This window comes from Nomascus leucogenys, chromosome 3 (assembly GCF_006542625.1).
Source record: "Nomascus leucogenys isolate Asia chromosome 3, Asia_NLE_v1, whole genome shotgun sequence".
Lineage (NCBI taxonomy): Eukaryota > Metazoa > Chordata > Mammalia > Primates > Hylobatidae > Nomascus > Nomascus leucogenys.
Window position 1 is genome coordinate 2,262,748 of NC_044383.1, and position 14,067 is coordinate 2,276,814.

The 14,067-nt window shown below is 49.4% G+C and overlaps 1 protein-coding gene across 1 annotated transcript in view; it reads left to right on the forward strand.

The window, feature by feature from the left end:
* Positions 1-8,504: 8,504 nt before the first annotated feature.
* Positions 8,505-14,067, forward strand: part of TCERG1L (transcription elongation regulator 1 like) — a 211,501-nt gene continuing 205,938 nt past the window's right edge. Inside the window, exons 1-3 of the mRNA XM_030805273.1 lie at positions 8,505-8,949; positions 10,910-11,056; positions 11,816-11,996. Coding sequence (XP_030661133.1) covers positions 8,608-8,949; positions 10,910-11,056; positions 11,816-11,996 — 670 coding nt within the window. The 5' untranslated portion in view covers positions 8,505-8,607. The remainder of the gene's footprint in view (positions 8,950-10,909; positions 11,057-11,815; positions 11,997-14,067) is intronic.

Consider the following 14,067-nt stretch of genomic DNA (forward strand, 5'->3'; position numbering starts at 1 on the left):
AGTCCTGGGCAGATTGCCAAATTTCTCTTTGCCTCGGTTTCTCATCCTTCACACAGGCACAGGAACATACTGTCTTCATGGCACTTTGGGATGGATTTAGTAAAATGATGTGTGTAATAGCTTAGGATAATATCTGGCTTCTATGTGCATGTCTAATGACCACGAGCCACATGGCCCTTCATCTGCGCATATCACGACCAAATGTTAAACCAAGCTCTTGGGGACTCCTGCACACACAGAGGGAGGGCTTCATCCTGGCCTGATGAGGCCCATCGATAGCTGGGTCTGCTGAAGGAACACCTCTTCCACTCTTATTCTTTGTGCTCTGAGCTCCCATCCACAGCACACACTATGGGCCGAATTGGGGCATTGATAATCCTATTGTACAGCCAGGCTGCACCACGGGCACTGCTAGCTTAGATGCCACTGGCAGAATGGGAGGTGTAGGAATATCTTTAGAATTCTGATCAGCTCAAGCACAGGCTGCAGAAGCTGAGCTACCAGAAATGTCCAGACCACTCTTTCGTTCTTCTGGTGCCTCTAAAGAAATGTGTTTGGGGTTCAGTCGTGAATTCAGACCCTGTGCATTGGAGATTTGCTAATTTGAGCCTGGTGGGAATCTGCCTCTCCACTGTTTGGGGGCTGTAGGGTGATAATGGTCTCCTAGCAGAATGGAATCCGTGTGCAGAGGAAGCTGATTAGCTTCCAGAGAGAAGCAGACACTTTACAGAGCACTTTCTGCCAAAGCTTCCACCTGCTCAGAGCAGGCACAGCAGGCTTCTCCTTGGCCACTGGGGGCCTTGTGCTGCTAGTTTTGCCCCCAAACAGTGAAACTATGTTAAAAACACACTCGATCATTGACAGTTCCCCCAGGTTGGACCAAGCCACTTTTCTTCTTGAATTATTTCCAAGCAATGGTTTTGCTGTCACCTGCTTCCCAATGCAGCCCCTCTTAGGTGTCCGGGTGTGACACGCCCACAGAGTGATGGAATCTGGAGGCAGGGAGCCACATCGCCCTCTCAGCTCCAGGTAAGAAATCAGGCAGGTGCACCTTGCAGCAGGACAGATCGGAGCAGGGCTAACATAGTGGCTTCATCCGCATGGGATCTGCAGGCTCCTGCACCAGAAGCTACTACATGGAAGTAGAGATGTTTGTGTCAAAATGGGAAGTTTGTGTGTTTTCTGACTGGTGAATGCCTGCTTAACATGAATCAGTGCAGCTTTCTAGTTATTTGCACAAGGTTTGTAGAGAAAATGCAAATGATTTCATGTCACCAAACCCCACAAATCATGCCACCATGTGTGTGCAGGGATTAGGAGGCAGAGGAACTGCATGGCTGTCAGAATGCCTCGAACTATGCCCAGTCCTTTCTCCCCTTTGATGTCCCAAAAGTCATCTTCGGATAAGATTAAAGGCCCCCGTCCCCTCCTCTAGCAGCTGGATGCTGCCAGGTAGTAGTGCAGCAGTAAAGGGCACAGGAAGCAGTCATGGGTGCGGGCGGCAGGCTCAGGGTGCCCCCCTCAGAGCCAGGAGCTTACCGTTCAGCCTCTGACCTTCCTGCCCCCTCCCCACAGGCTTTTGCCCTTCCTTCTCTTCTTCCCTCCCCCTGCCACCTCCCTGCCCTCCCAGGTATTCCCAGGTCTAAGGAGCAGAACAAATGAGGGAATGGGCAGGGGCTGGGCTTTGCTAGGATCCATCCCCAGGCTGCCTTGATATGACTCTCACAAAGGTGCCCTCTAGGTGGACACATCCCCATACCGGGCGTGGCTGGGCAAGTGGCCTGGCTGGACCCTGTCCTCCCCTTGGCTAGGAAGCCCCTACAGGGCGCACCTGCAAAGCCTCACTCCACTTCTGTTGGGTGGACGTGGACATAAGGCAGTTTTCTCTTGGCTTCATCCACGGGGTTCAGGCATGAGCTTCCCAGGGATCCTGGCCTGGGTCTTCCCTACAGCACGAGGGTTCTTCTGTGCCCTTCCTTGAGCATTTATTAACTTCTTACAGTGTGCAGTGGAAGAGAAGAAGGAAGAACACATGGTTCTTGCCATCCGGGGCCTCTCCACCGAACCAGACAGAGGGGCACATATGTGGCAGGACCCTGGCAAAGTGAGGGCCTTGGGAAGCGTCTTATGGAGGGTGAGGGATGGGAAGGCAGGCAGTGGGCAGAAGAGTGGTAATTGGAGAGTGGAGGGTGGGAGGTGGGGGATGAGAGAATAGGGGCATGGATGGTGGAGGGCTTGGTAAAGAGAGGAGCTTTGTTCCCACCAGGGGCTCAATCTCGATCTGAGCATCCTGGGAGCCGCAGCCCAGGCCTGGGGTGTCTGATTTCATCACAGTCACACCAGCCCCACGCACCCTCTGCCCACTCCATGATTTGGGACATTTCTTGTATGTCTCACAGATGATCTATAGATAGGTAGACAGGTAGGGTGATTAACTTTTTTACTTAAAAATAGAATATGTAATTACTTTCACTTTAATATTCTTCTGTAACAAGACTTTCATGGCAGAGAGTATTTTATCATATAGATATTTTATCATTTATATCACCAGTCTTTGATTATAAATAGTTTTTATACTAGAAAATAAATATTCCAACATACTCAAAAATTGTTAACATTAAATGTATCCCTGGATACGCTGGTAACCAGCCTGTTCTCATTTCAAGATCCTTGTCTTAACTATATCTGCAAAGTCTGTTTTTTCGAACACAGTTATAGAGTAGACAGTTTTTTTTTTTTTTTTGGAGGGGGACACAGTCACCCCACCACGCTGAGTCTGTGGCCAGCACCCTGGACTAGAGGAGGAAGCGGAGAGCCTGGGCAAGTTGCCTCATGAAGGCGGTCAGGCCTCAAGAGGACCTCGATGTTGGGGCAGAGGGGAAGGGGGACATTTTGGGGCTGGCGGCTGCTGGAGCCTGAGCACGCCAAGGGAAAGTGAGGCGTGTGAGGAAATCTGGAGCGGGCTGTTCTGTAATTGCATTTCTGAGTGCTGAAGACTGAAGGAAGTTTGGTGCCTCTTTCAGGTATGTTTGTCAGGGGAGGTGGAAGAAATGTGTTCAGAAACGTCACCAGGGTTTGGGCAGCAGCATCATGAGCAGGCAGGGACCCAGGAGTCCTGCCTCCACTGGGTCTGTCCAGGCAGCGGTGCTACCCAGAGCCTGAGGGCCAGACCAGCGAGGGCTGCAGCAGGCGGCAGGCAGCGACTGTGCGGGGAGCCTCAGGCTGGCGGAGGGACAGGGTGCTGGGAAGCGGGCTCCATGGAGCTCAGGGTCCCTCAGCCAACATGGGCTGCTCCGTGCACACATGGGCTGGGCCCCAAAAAGGCCGGAGACCTGCTTCAGAGGAAGGGATTCCTGACGGCCGAGGAACATGCATTTCTAAACATAAAGACGCTTAAGAAGATACACAGCCAACGTGGACCTGAACGCAGCATGCGAGGCCACAGGGCTCCTGGCTCCAGGCCTGTAGCTGCCCTGGAAAGAAAAGTGTGTTAGGTAACAGGGGTACCTTAATGGCGCCGGTTCCGGGTTCTTCTCCCCTCCTTGACCGGGCACTGTCTGAACCCGCCAAAGGAGGGCCAATCAGAAAGAAGCATCTCCCGCCTTCCCTTGGGCCCGCCCCCCGTAGGCCCAAGGGATATAAAACCCAGCACACCAGCCGCTCTCTCTCTTCTCCTCTCTCCTCCTCTCCCCTCCTCTCCCCTCCTCTCCCCTCCTCTCCCCTCCTCTCCCCCTCTCCCCCCTCTCTCCCCCTCTCTCCCCCTCTCTCCCCCTCTCCCCCCTCCCCCTCCCCTCCCCTCCCCTCCCCTCCCCTCCCCTCCCCTCCCCTCCCCTCCCTCTCTCTCTTCTCTTCCTTCCCCGCGCGACCTGACCTCCACCTCCCCAGTAAAGATCTCTTGGCTGCCAGCGGTGTTGTCTCTGACTACAGTGAGTGCGTGGAGGCCGAGGAGTCCCAGGACCCGGAGGGTACAAACCAGGTAGGCAGAGGCGCAGGCCAAACAGGCGAGGGGCTCTCCGCAGCTGCCTTTTTCCTGCCTGACTCCATGTGGGGGTCCTTGTCGCTCAATTATGAACACAGGCGCACATTGTTTAAACAAATAGGCCGCAAGCTACTCAGCTGCCTTGGTGAAGGCTTGAGGGGAGCGACGTGCATTAAGCGCCTGCTCTGCACCAGCTACTGGGTGGCTCTTTTCACACGTGCGGTCCTTCGAAAGTTGCAGAAAGTTGGCACAGTGGATGCGAATTCACACGACAGCGTGCCCCAACCTGACAGTGGGTGCGAATTCACATGACAGGGCCCCCGACCTGAACCTCCATCTGTCCTCAGTGGGGTATTTGCTCTGCTATTGATAAGTGGGTTCTTCTAAGTTTTTTAACTAACGTGGGGAAATGCTTATGCTGTGATACTGAGTGAAAAATAAGATTTAAGGTTATATATAGTACAGGCTGCATTAAAGCTATTTATTATAAAACACAATTTAATATAAAATGTAATACTGTATTACAAGATGCAATATATTATTCATACTACACAGACACACACGCACACACGTATACACGTTAGAGAGAGAAGTGAGGAGAAAAAATGATTGTAGAGAGGTCACCGAAAGGTTAGCACTGCTTCTCCCTGAGAGGTTCTTACTTATAATGCTCTGCAGTATTTTCCAGATTCCTACAGTAACACACTGATAACAAAAATAACAATAATAACAGCCTTTATCAGACAAGCGTGCTCCTGCCTGCCCAGGCAGCCTGCGGGCCCCGTGTACCTCGTTCTCTCTTTAACTGGGAGCCTCACTTCCCATCACTTGACTCCATGAGTGGCCTCTCCTCTTCCCACTCTGTGCTTGCCTTGGGCGATCCCATCCACATCTTTGATCACAATCACTACGGACAGCTGCCACTCTCAATTTTTGTGTTAATTTCCGTTCTGTGGCTCCATCCAAGACCTTGCTCCTGAGCTCCAGGCTGAAGTTTTCAACTGTGAAGAGGGTCTTTCCAGGGGACCTTGGAGCCCTGCAGGTCAGCACGTCTTCGCCAACCTCTTGGCCCATGGTGCATCCCAGAGGGCTCCTCATCTCTGAGCACAGACTTTCCAGGCTCTCCCCAGTCTCACAGAACAGGGGGAGCCGCTCTCACACCCTCCTCCTCCTCACCCTGCACTGAGTTAGGTGTCACACTGCCGATTCCTTCTCTGGGTCCTCGCTGGCATGGCTTTCATTCAGGGCCTCATCATCGTGCAGCTGGCGAGTGTTCAGAAAGAAGGAGTTGGTCTGATTGGCAATTGCTTTGGAAAGAAGTTCTGGCAGCGTGGGCGGTGGGCGGTGCAGGGAGCCACCGAGGTGATATGCAGGGCCTTGACTTCCCTCCTGTTTCCCTGGTGTTTACTTTAACTCTGCAGGCCTGGAAGGAAATGTTTTCATCTCTCCCATTTTGGGATTCTATTAGGTTTTACTTAGAAAAACAAAATAAAATAACTTCCAAAAAGAAAAAAATCTTCTATGGGCTTCAAAATCTTATTCCACTGATGTCTCTGAAACCTTCCACATGATTTTTTCCTGAAAGGTAATAAACAATCGGGAACTCATTAGCACATGTAGGTAATTCACATGTTTTCTCTGCTGTGGATCTCCTTTTCCTAGGTGATATCCTGTCTCAGCTTAGCAGGAAATTTCTGCTGGTTTTGCCCAAATAACATGGAAAGACTTAAGGTTGTTTTTATTGGATAGGAGAGCTGGAGACTAGACTGTATATAAGATGCTTTATAAAGCAAATTTCTCACTGATTTTTACAGGGAGACAAAGGGTGAGTTTATGGGGTGCCAGCCACCTGTCTGCCCAAGGCTGACCTCTGGGGACACTCACAGGGTTGGAGATGTGCCTGCCAGCACACATCTCTCTGGCAGAGAGTCTCAGCTCAAAGCTAGACATTCACCCGGCTTCTGGTCCCCAGGAAGAAGGTGGCATCCTGCTTGTTTGTGTGACAGCTGTCTTCTTTGCATCTTCTCTGCCTTTGCTCTTTCAACCATCCTCAAGATGTACAAATGACATTTGCAGAACTGGTTCATGGAGGGAGTCCTTCTAAACAATCATTGAAATGAGTGGGTCTATGAGGGGGCTTCTCCTACCCATGAGGGTGTAGAAGGTTCCCGGGTTAAATGGGAAGAGAGGCAAACCTTGAAAAGAATCTGATGGAAATGGGAGCCAGGAGGAGGGGGAGAAGCCCTGTGCTGGGTCCTTGGCCCTAGCAACGATTAGTGGAAATGGCCATGCCTGCGTCGTCGAGGGCTGTTTTCCCATAATTTAGCATACAGAGTGGTACAGAAAAGGGTTTCCAAGCATTGTCATACAAAAGGAGAGTCAAGCTTGTGGCAGGAAATAGCAAAAGAGTTTAGGCTGCTTTGTGGTTGAGTCAAGAGTTGCTTTCAACTTTCCAGTTCTTCTTCAGAGCACAAGGGGTCCTGAGCTCAGAGCGTCAGGAAGCCCGGAGGCGCGCTGGCAAAAACTGACTTCAGCAGAACCCTTTCTAGGACAGTGGGGATGGGGATGGGATTCCCCAAAGGAGTGCTACAGCTCCCACAGACTGTGGCCAACCCTACCTTCCCAGGAACCTGGGGGCCACACACGCGAAACCCTGCTTTTGCAGAGAACAGCATGCAAGCCAGGCACCAGCACCCCTGGCCTTCTGTCTCTGCCTCCAAGCAGAAGGGAGGAGAATCTCCTGTTCAAAAGGGACCATGCGGTGGGGGAGGTGGGGGGTGGCAGGGGGTGGCGGGGGCATGCGAGCCTGCCTGGAGACGCCTCCCCAATATCCTGATCTGGCTCTGACCATTAAACTAACACATTTATAATACATGTGCACATACTAATATATGCACATAAATTAAGTGTAAGTGAATAGTAACAGCCTTCTAATCTGCAGAGCTTTCTGATTTTAGGTGAATAAAAAAAATGCCAGTACTTTTGCATCAAAGAGAGAGATAAACTTGCTAATTGAAAACTGGTTTTCGTGGAGGAAAATATGGAGGCGCCAGCTATGTAAATCAGCATATGCCCAGATCTAAAAGAAATCATGCCAGGCCAAGAGGAAATTAAGCAAATCAGGATAATGAGGAAACAACCCTAGATGCAAATTAAAAGCACTCGGGTGCTTTAGTCCATCTCAGGAGGTTGGCAGTGGACAGGTGGGAGGTGATGCGAACACGTGTTTGGAGTACCAGGCGTGTCTGTGCCGGTAGGTGGGTGGATGCCTGCTCTCCATCCAGGTCAGAGAGGGTTTTTCATGCAAGTTCTTAAATGCATGGATCATAATGCTGCCTTTTGCATCCAGAAAGCCCCTTCAAATGCCTCTAACAAGCACTGGTCTCGCGCTGGCATTAGCTGTGCTTGGGTTTCCTGGGTTTAGCGACCTAAGGGGTTTACAGCGCACGGAAGTCTCTGCCCAGCTGTCGCGCGCGTCCCCAGGGGCTGGACTGAAGCTGTGGCCCGGGATGGGGAGGACGCTGGCGGCCTCCGAAGCGGGGTCTACAGCGGGGGAGGGCGAGCGCCGTCTGGCGGTGGCTGCGCGTGGCAAGTGCGGACCCAGGCTCGGTTCGGCCGGCGCTGCCTGCCTGTGTGGTCCGGGCGGAGCGAGGGTCCTCGGAGCCCGGTTTCGTCCTGGGTCCCAGGAAGCTCGGCGCGCAGCGTCAGAGGCTGTGCTGGGGGAGGGGGGAGTGCACACTGCGCCTGGGGGCATCCAGGACGAATTCACAGAGGGGTGGTGCTGCCCCACCCAGGGGGTGTCGTGGGCAAAGGCCCTGGGGCCACCTGCCTGGTGCCCTGGAGGGTGTAGGGCAGGAGCCGCCGAGGCCCGCGGGCCACTGTGGGGCGCGGAACTTTAGACCAGGCACCCGCGGCTCAACCTCCGGGCCAGGGGACCCGCGGGTCCTTACGAACGTGTTTGGCCCATTTGTGCAGCAGAAATCCGCCCGCGCCTGGCAGCGTCCGGGACCGCCTGCGCCGGGATCCGCAGCCCAGTACCCTCCCGGCCCCGCGCCCTGGACTCCGAGGAGGCCAGGTAGAGAGCGGCCCGCGCGGTCCCCGTCTGCGCCCTCAGCCCCGCGCTGGGCAGCGGCACATGCCTGGCTCCGGCGCCGCCACCTCGGCTTCCGCTTGCCCTGGAGTGCGGAGCCCGGAGCCTCCCTCGCGGTGCGCTGGGTCCTCGAGAGCCAGAGGCCACCACGGGGGCGGCATCGGCGGGAGCCCAGCCGGGCGCGCCCTCGGCCCTCGCCCACCCACGTCCTCCGCGGCCGCCCGGGTCCAGGGGCGCAGTGGGGAGGAGACCCGGGCCAGGGCCAGGGCCAGGGAGCGCGAGGGCGGGGCGGGGTCCAGCGGGGAGGGGCACGGGCGGGCGGGCGGGCGGGGACCGGGGCGGGGGCCAGGTCCGGGGGCGGTGGCGGCGGCGGCGGCGCGGGCGGGAGGAGGAGGAGCTCCCCGCGCGGGGCAGGGGCGGAGCGAGCGGCCGCGCCGCGGAACCAAGTGAGTTCGCTCCGGAGCCCGCGCCGCCGCCGGCCCAGCCTCTCGGGCGCCCGCCCCGGTCCCCGCCGCCGCCGCCAGCGCGGGGATGTAGGATGCAGGCGGGCGCCAGGTTCCAGCGGCGGCGGCGGCAGCTGCAGCAGCAGCAGCAGCCCCGGCGGGGGCAGCCTCTCCTCTGGCCGATGGACGCCGAACCGCCGCCGCCGCTGCCCTGGGTCTGGATGGTGCCGGGCTCGGCCGGGCTGCTCCGGCTCAGCGCGGGGGTCGCGGTTCCCCCGGTGCTGCTCGCCTCGGCCCCGCCGCCCGCGGCCCCGCTGCTCCCCGGTCTCCCCGGCTGGCCGGCCCCGAGCGAGCCGGTGCTCCCGCTGCTGCCGCTGCCCTCTGCGCCAGACTCCGCCGCCGCCGCCGCGCACCCCTTCCCAGCGCTCCACGGGCAGGTAACGTGTCCCCGTCCCGCCTCGGCCCGGGTCGCCGGCTCCCCCGCTCCTGGGCGCGCCCTGCCCGGCCCGGCTCTGGCCTCCGGCTCGCGCGCCCTCCTCCCCGGCGGTCCTCGCCGCCCCAAACCCTCAGGACGCAGCCCGGCAGCCGTGCCTCGGCGACAAAGTTCATGCTTGGACGCCGGGCTGTCCACCTCCGCAGCTTTGGCAGGTGCCTCCGGGTGTCTGGACGGAGCCGTGGAGGGACCCGCCGCCCGGGCCCGCGTGGGGACCGCAGGGAACTCGCGCCAGGCCGGGGGTCACCGTCAACCGCGAGGTGCTGAAGTGGCTCCGTGGCCGCCGCGGGCCGTGGCTGACATCGCGGAGAAGTTAGGACTTTCACAGTCTCTGCCAGACTTGAAAGCAAGCTGGAAATCGATAGCTGTTTCAGATTCTAATCTGGTTTGGATTTTCCCCCCTTTCATTGGAAAATAGACTCAGGGCAATGCTTAAGAGAATTCCAACCGATGGAAGTGGCCGGGAAATCCTGCCTTCGGTACTGAGAGATGCTGCGGGAGATTCCCCCGCCCCAGGCCTGCCGGCGTCCACCACATTTGCTAATGCCACACTTTTAGAAGAGTTTAGCTTTTAAGACATGGAATTAAAAAGAAAAAGTGACTGAACCTTTGATAAATGGTGCAGCGGAGCTAGGCGGGCTGGTTTGGGCAAGATTCATTGTCAGCTAACTATGCAGATGCATTTAAATCAGGGAATAGCGTGCCTTTTATTCCAAGGATTGACCTCATTAGCATATTCAAATGGTGTTATGTTAGAATACACAATTTGATTAATTTAATTCCAATATTATCTTGTGAGCTTTTCTAAAAGATGTTGTTAAACTCCTGCTAAATTGGTCTTTAGACTTAATGATACATCACATATGCAGCGCTGGATATTGTATTTTTATGTGTGATGCAGTTTATTTTGGATTTTATTCAGTAAACGTTGGTAGTTTTTGCCATATTTTGGAGGGGTGTTATATCAGAGTGCTGCCACTAGAGGTATATAATGTCAAGGAACTACATTTTTAAAATTCTGTTTAAAAAAACTGCATTTTTTCCACTTGTATAAATTTAAAAGAAAATTTAAAAAACCTTAGCATTAATCTTTTAAATATTTTTGTGCTACCCATCTTCTGTAAAGTAAGCGTATGTAGAACCAGAAGAAATTTTCACATAACAGGAACATCACAAATGCTTTTATGATTTTAAAACAATAGGTACTGAAATGTTCCATGTCATTGAGCAATGCATTTTATTAGTGCTTTATGAGGTCTCAGTTATTTTAATTAGAGGGACGGTGTCCTGAATTACCAGCCCCTTTCCATGACTGATGTTTTATTCTGTGCATTGAGATCTTCAACTTATGAGATGCTTAGATTTTTTTTTTTTGCCATAGAATCTGTTTGTATTGGTGAACCTTGTATTGGTGAAACTTGGAATCTTAACTTCGTAGATATTTTCATTTTGAAAGTATTAGTTGTTTGTAAAATGACAGAAGTAGTTAATACAAAATACAATACTGAAAGGAATATCATAAAATACAGCCCTAAGCCTGCTTATAAAAATAATTTAAGAATAGAAAAGGAATACCCAGCATTTCTCTTTTTCATGGTGGTTTCTCATTATCTCGGAGCAGAAACCCATTTCTTACTGCGTGCTTGTGGTTTTGTGCTTAGAAGTTCTTTTTCAGTATTGAAGAATGCAATGTTGGTAATGCTTTGTGATGATTCAGTTATGAAAACTTCTGTAATTTTTTCTTTGGTAAATATTTATAGTTTTTCTCGAGGAAATTTATCTGATAATCAAATACGTGCATTTTGAAATTCCCTTTTCAAAGCAGTTATTCCAGCATATTTTGGCATGAAGTCGAGTGGATGGATTCAGGCTAATGCAGCTGTCTTTTCTTGCTTGGCTTGCAGTGGCTGTTTGGTGGCCATTCTCCATCCCTAGGACTGCCCCCCTCTTCCACAGTGGAGCTGGTGCCCATCTTCCCACATCTCTGCCCTTCTGCTCTTGCAGCCCCTATTGGGAAAAGTTGGATAGATAAAAGGATTCCTAACTGTAAGGTAAAAACGCAAGTGATTTAATTGGATAAGGGGCTTTTAATGATTAGGTTGTTGAACATCGCCATAACAACAAAAATACCCATGTATTTTCTCGTTGCAATAAATTGGCCATCTAGGTATAGAAAGAAATCATTTCAGTTTTAGATTGATCTGTTCAGAAATATCAGCAGGTGGGGGGCATTTTGTTTTAGTTTAGGATATTTGGATTCCACAGGGCAATGTAAAATTTCCAATTTTTGAATCAGAGTCTTTTTAAAAAATTTTTTGTTTTTAAATTTGTAACCATTGATCAAAAATCTAGACTTAAACATTACACAATACCAGTTTAAGTTTTAAAAGTCAGTTTTTCTTCATATGATGCTTTTAAGTTTTCATCTTTCTGATGGTTTGTTTTGGCTTTCGGGTTCAAATTTACTGACTACATTTTGTTCACAAGGAAACTTAAGTAAATTAGTGACTGTTGTACAGCTCAGTAATTATCTCATTGGGGTGATTCTTCAATCAGTGAACTGAACTGCTGGGCTGAAGTGACCAAGTCAATAGCTGAAGGCCAGCCCAGAAGACACGAACTAGATGGTGATTGGTATCAAAGCCCTGTGGAACTTTCTTTAAGTTTTAGAATGATGTTTTTATAGAGTCCCCAATAATAGAATGTTCAATGTTGGATCAACGTAAGGCAACATAAATATTTTCGTAGTCATGTTCAGCTTTTATCATGCATCTTGCCTTAAATGTTATGCTTGCATTATTTTTGGACAGATCTTTTTTAATAATTCCTTTGCTCTGGACTCAACGTGGATACATCCTGAGGAGTCAAGATTTTTCCTTGGACATGAAAAGCCTCGTTTGCTGGCAAATCAAGTAGCTGTGTCTCTGTCCAGGCCGGCTCCTGCCTCCAGGCCGCTCCCCACGGTGGTGTTAGCACCTCAGCCCATCCCAGGTTGGTGCCCAAATAACATTGACAATGTGTGTTTCATTTTTGCTTCAATCATAAATTAGTTTTAGATATGAAAACCATACTCATCATTTTAATGAAACAATTATCTTGGTAAAATATAATTTCTTTTGACAAGCATGAAGCTTTTTTAATAAAACTAGTCTTGGATAGCTTATCCACTATTTTTTTCTGGGGTGGGTGGGTATGAGAGCTGATGTTAAAATGAAGAGATGGCTAAAGGGGTTTTCACAGAATTGTATTTGCAGTGCTCTGTTTTTAGGATTGGACCAGGTTTCCTGCTGATAGCTCTTAATAGGGGCACTAATTGATCAGTCTACTCTTTAAAAAATGTTGCCTGTCTTTGGCGAGGTGCAAGGAATAATGTTTGCTGGTCTGCAGGACACAGGAACATGTGTGGTCTCTGAATTTTGCCTTCACATTGCGGGTGATAGTGAGATGGACTATAAAATGCCCTCTTTGAAAGATGGATTTTGTTCTATCTTTGGAGTCTAGTGACCTGAAAGAACGCTTGTGCTGGAACAGGCTCCCATGAAACAATGCCTGGATGAAAGATTGTATAATAAACCTATATAGTAACAGGGGAATATAATCATCTTATGAATTTTTAAATTGATTTTTAAAATCACCTTAACATGTGGATCATTTTATAAAAGCAAATGCTGCCTGTGCCAAAATTGTCATGCAACACCTTCCATTATGGAATATTTTATGGCTTCAGAATTACATTACCTTCTTGTAATTTCCTACCTACCAAGCTTGTCTCAATATGTGTCTCTAAAATTTAGTAATAAGATGTTCTTGTGGATGATGCAGTGCTGGTTTAGGAGATATATTTATTTTGTCCTCTGTTTGCCTACACATTTATTCCAATTTGCTATGAATCTTGTTTAGTAATAAGTCAGGAAGAACAACTAAACTATTTGTGTTTCGCATAGGCCTAAATGATTTCTGACTGCAACTTGTCCTTGTAATTATGCATTAGGGATTAATTGAAATCTGAGTGAGCATGGTACATGCACACATTTATAAACATTTTACACTAAGATGATCATGTTTCCTATTTAATTTAATGATGATAAAAGGTGATTCAGTGGCATGTGTTATATGAGGATGACATGACTTTGGAGGGTTCTTTTGGTATATGAAAAGGTAATATTTTAATTTCCTAATGCATTGGCAGTAACGGTCATGAAAATAACCAGCAAATGTAGTTTAAAAAATGGTGAAATCAGCTCACCCGTTCCTACAAAGTCTTTATGTGAACTTTCCTTCTCTCAGTTCACCCCTGAGTATAATATAGACATTTTCCACCATGCCTTCACCTTCTTCTTACGAAATTCATATATAAATGTGCTAAGTATCTGTTTAGTTGGAGAAGCTTATGGCCACCTCTCATAGATTTTCCATCTTATGGACATCGTTTACTTACTATTGTGTGGCAAATATGCAATTCTTCATTAGAAACATATTTGTATTGATTTTACCTTCTTTGATTTTTGGATGAATCTATTTTTTAAATTTTTACAAATTATTTTTACAATTTTTTTGTGGGTACATAGTAGGTGTATATATTTGTGGGGTACGTGAGATGTTTTGACACAGGCGTGCACTGTGAAATAAGCACATCATGGAGAATGGGGTATCCATTAATGGATCTATTTTTAAGAACAAAATAAAATAGTATTTCTTATAAACATGAAAAATAGCAGAATAACCTTTCATTCTAACCTAGTCTACTGTTCAACAAAGCTTAGATTTTTCTCTTCTCTGCCCTTTTTTTAAATTTATGGATCATATATGAATATAACACCTACAATTTTAATTATGTTTTGGGGAGAAATGTACCTGACACCAAAGGTTATTTAATAATAATCAAATGTATTTGTTTTGAGATGGTAATTTCTGAGTTGCTTCATGAAAACTTTACTTTTTTGATAAATTTCAGAATTCTTAGAATTTACCCAACTTTGGAATGCACATATTGAATGTCTCTTAGGCCAAAGAAAGCATCTAAGGGGTTATTTATGTGTTACTAACTGCTTAACAGAGAACT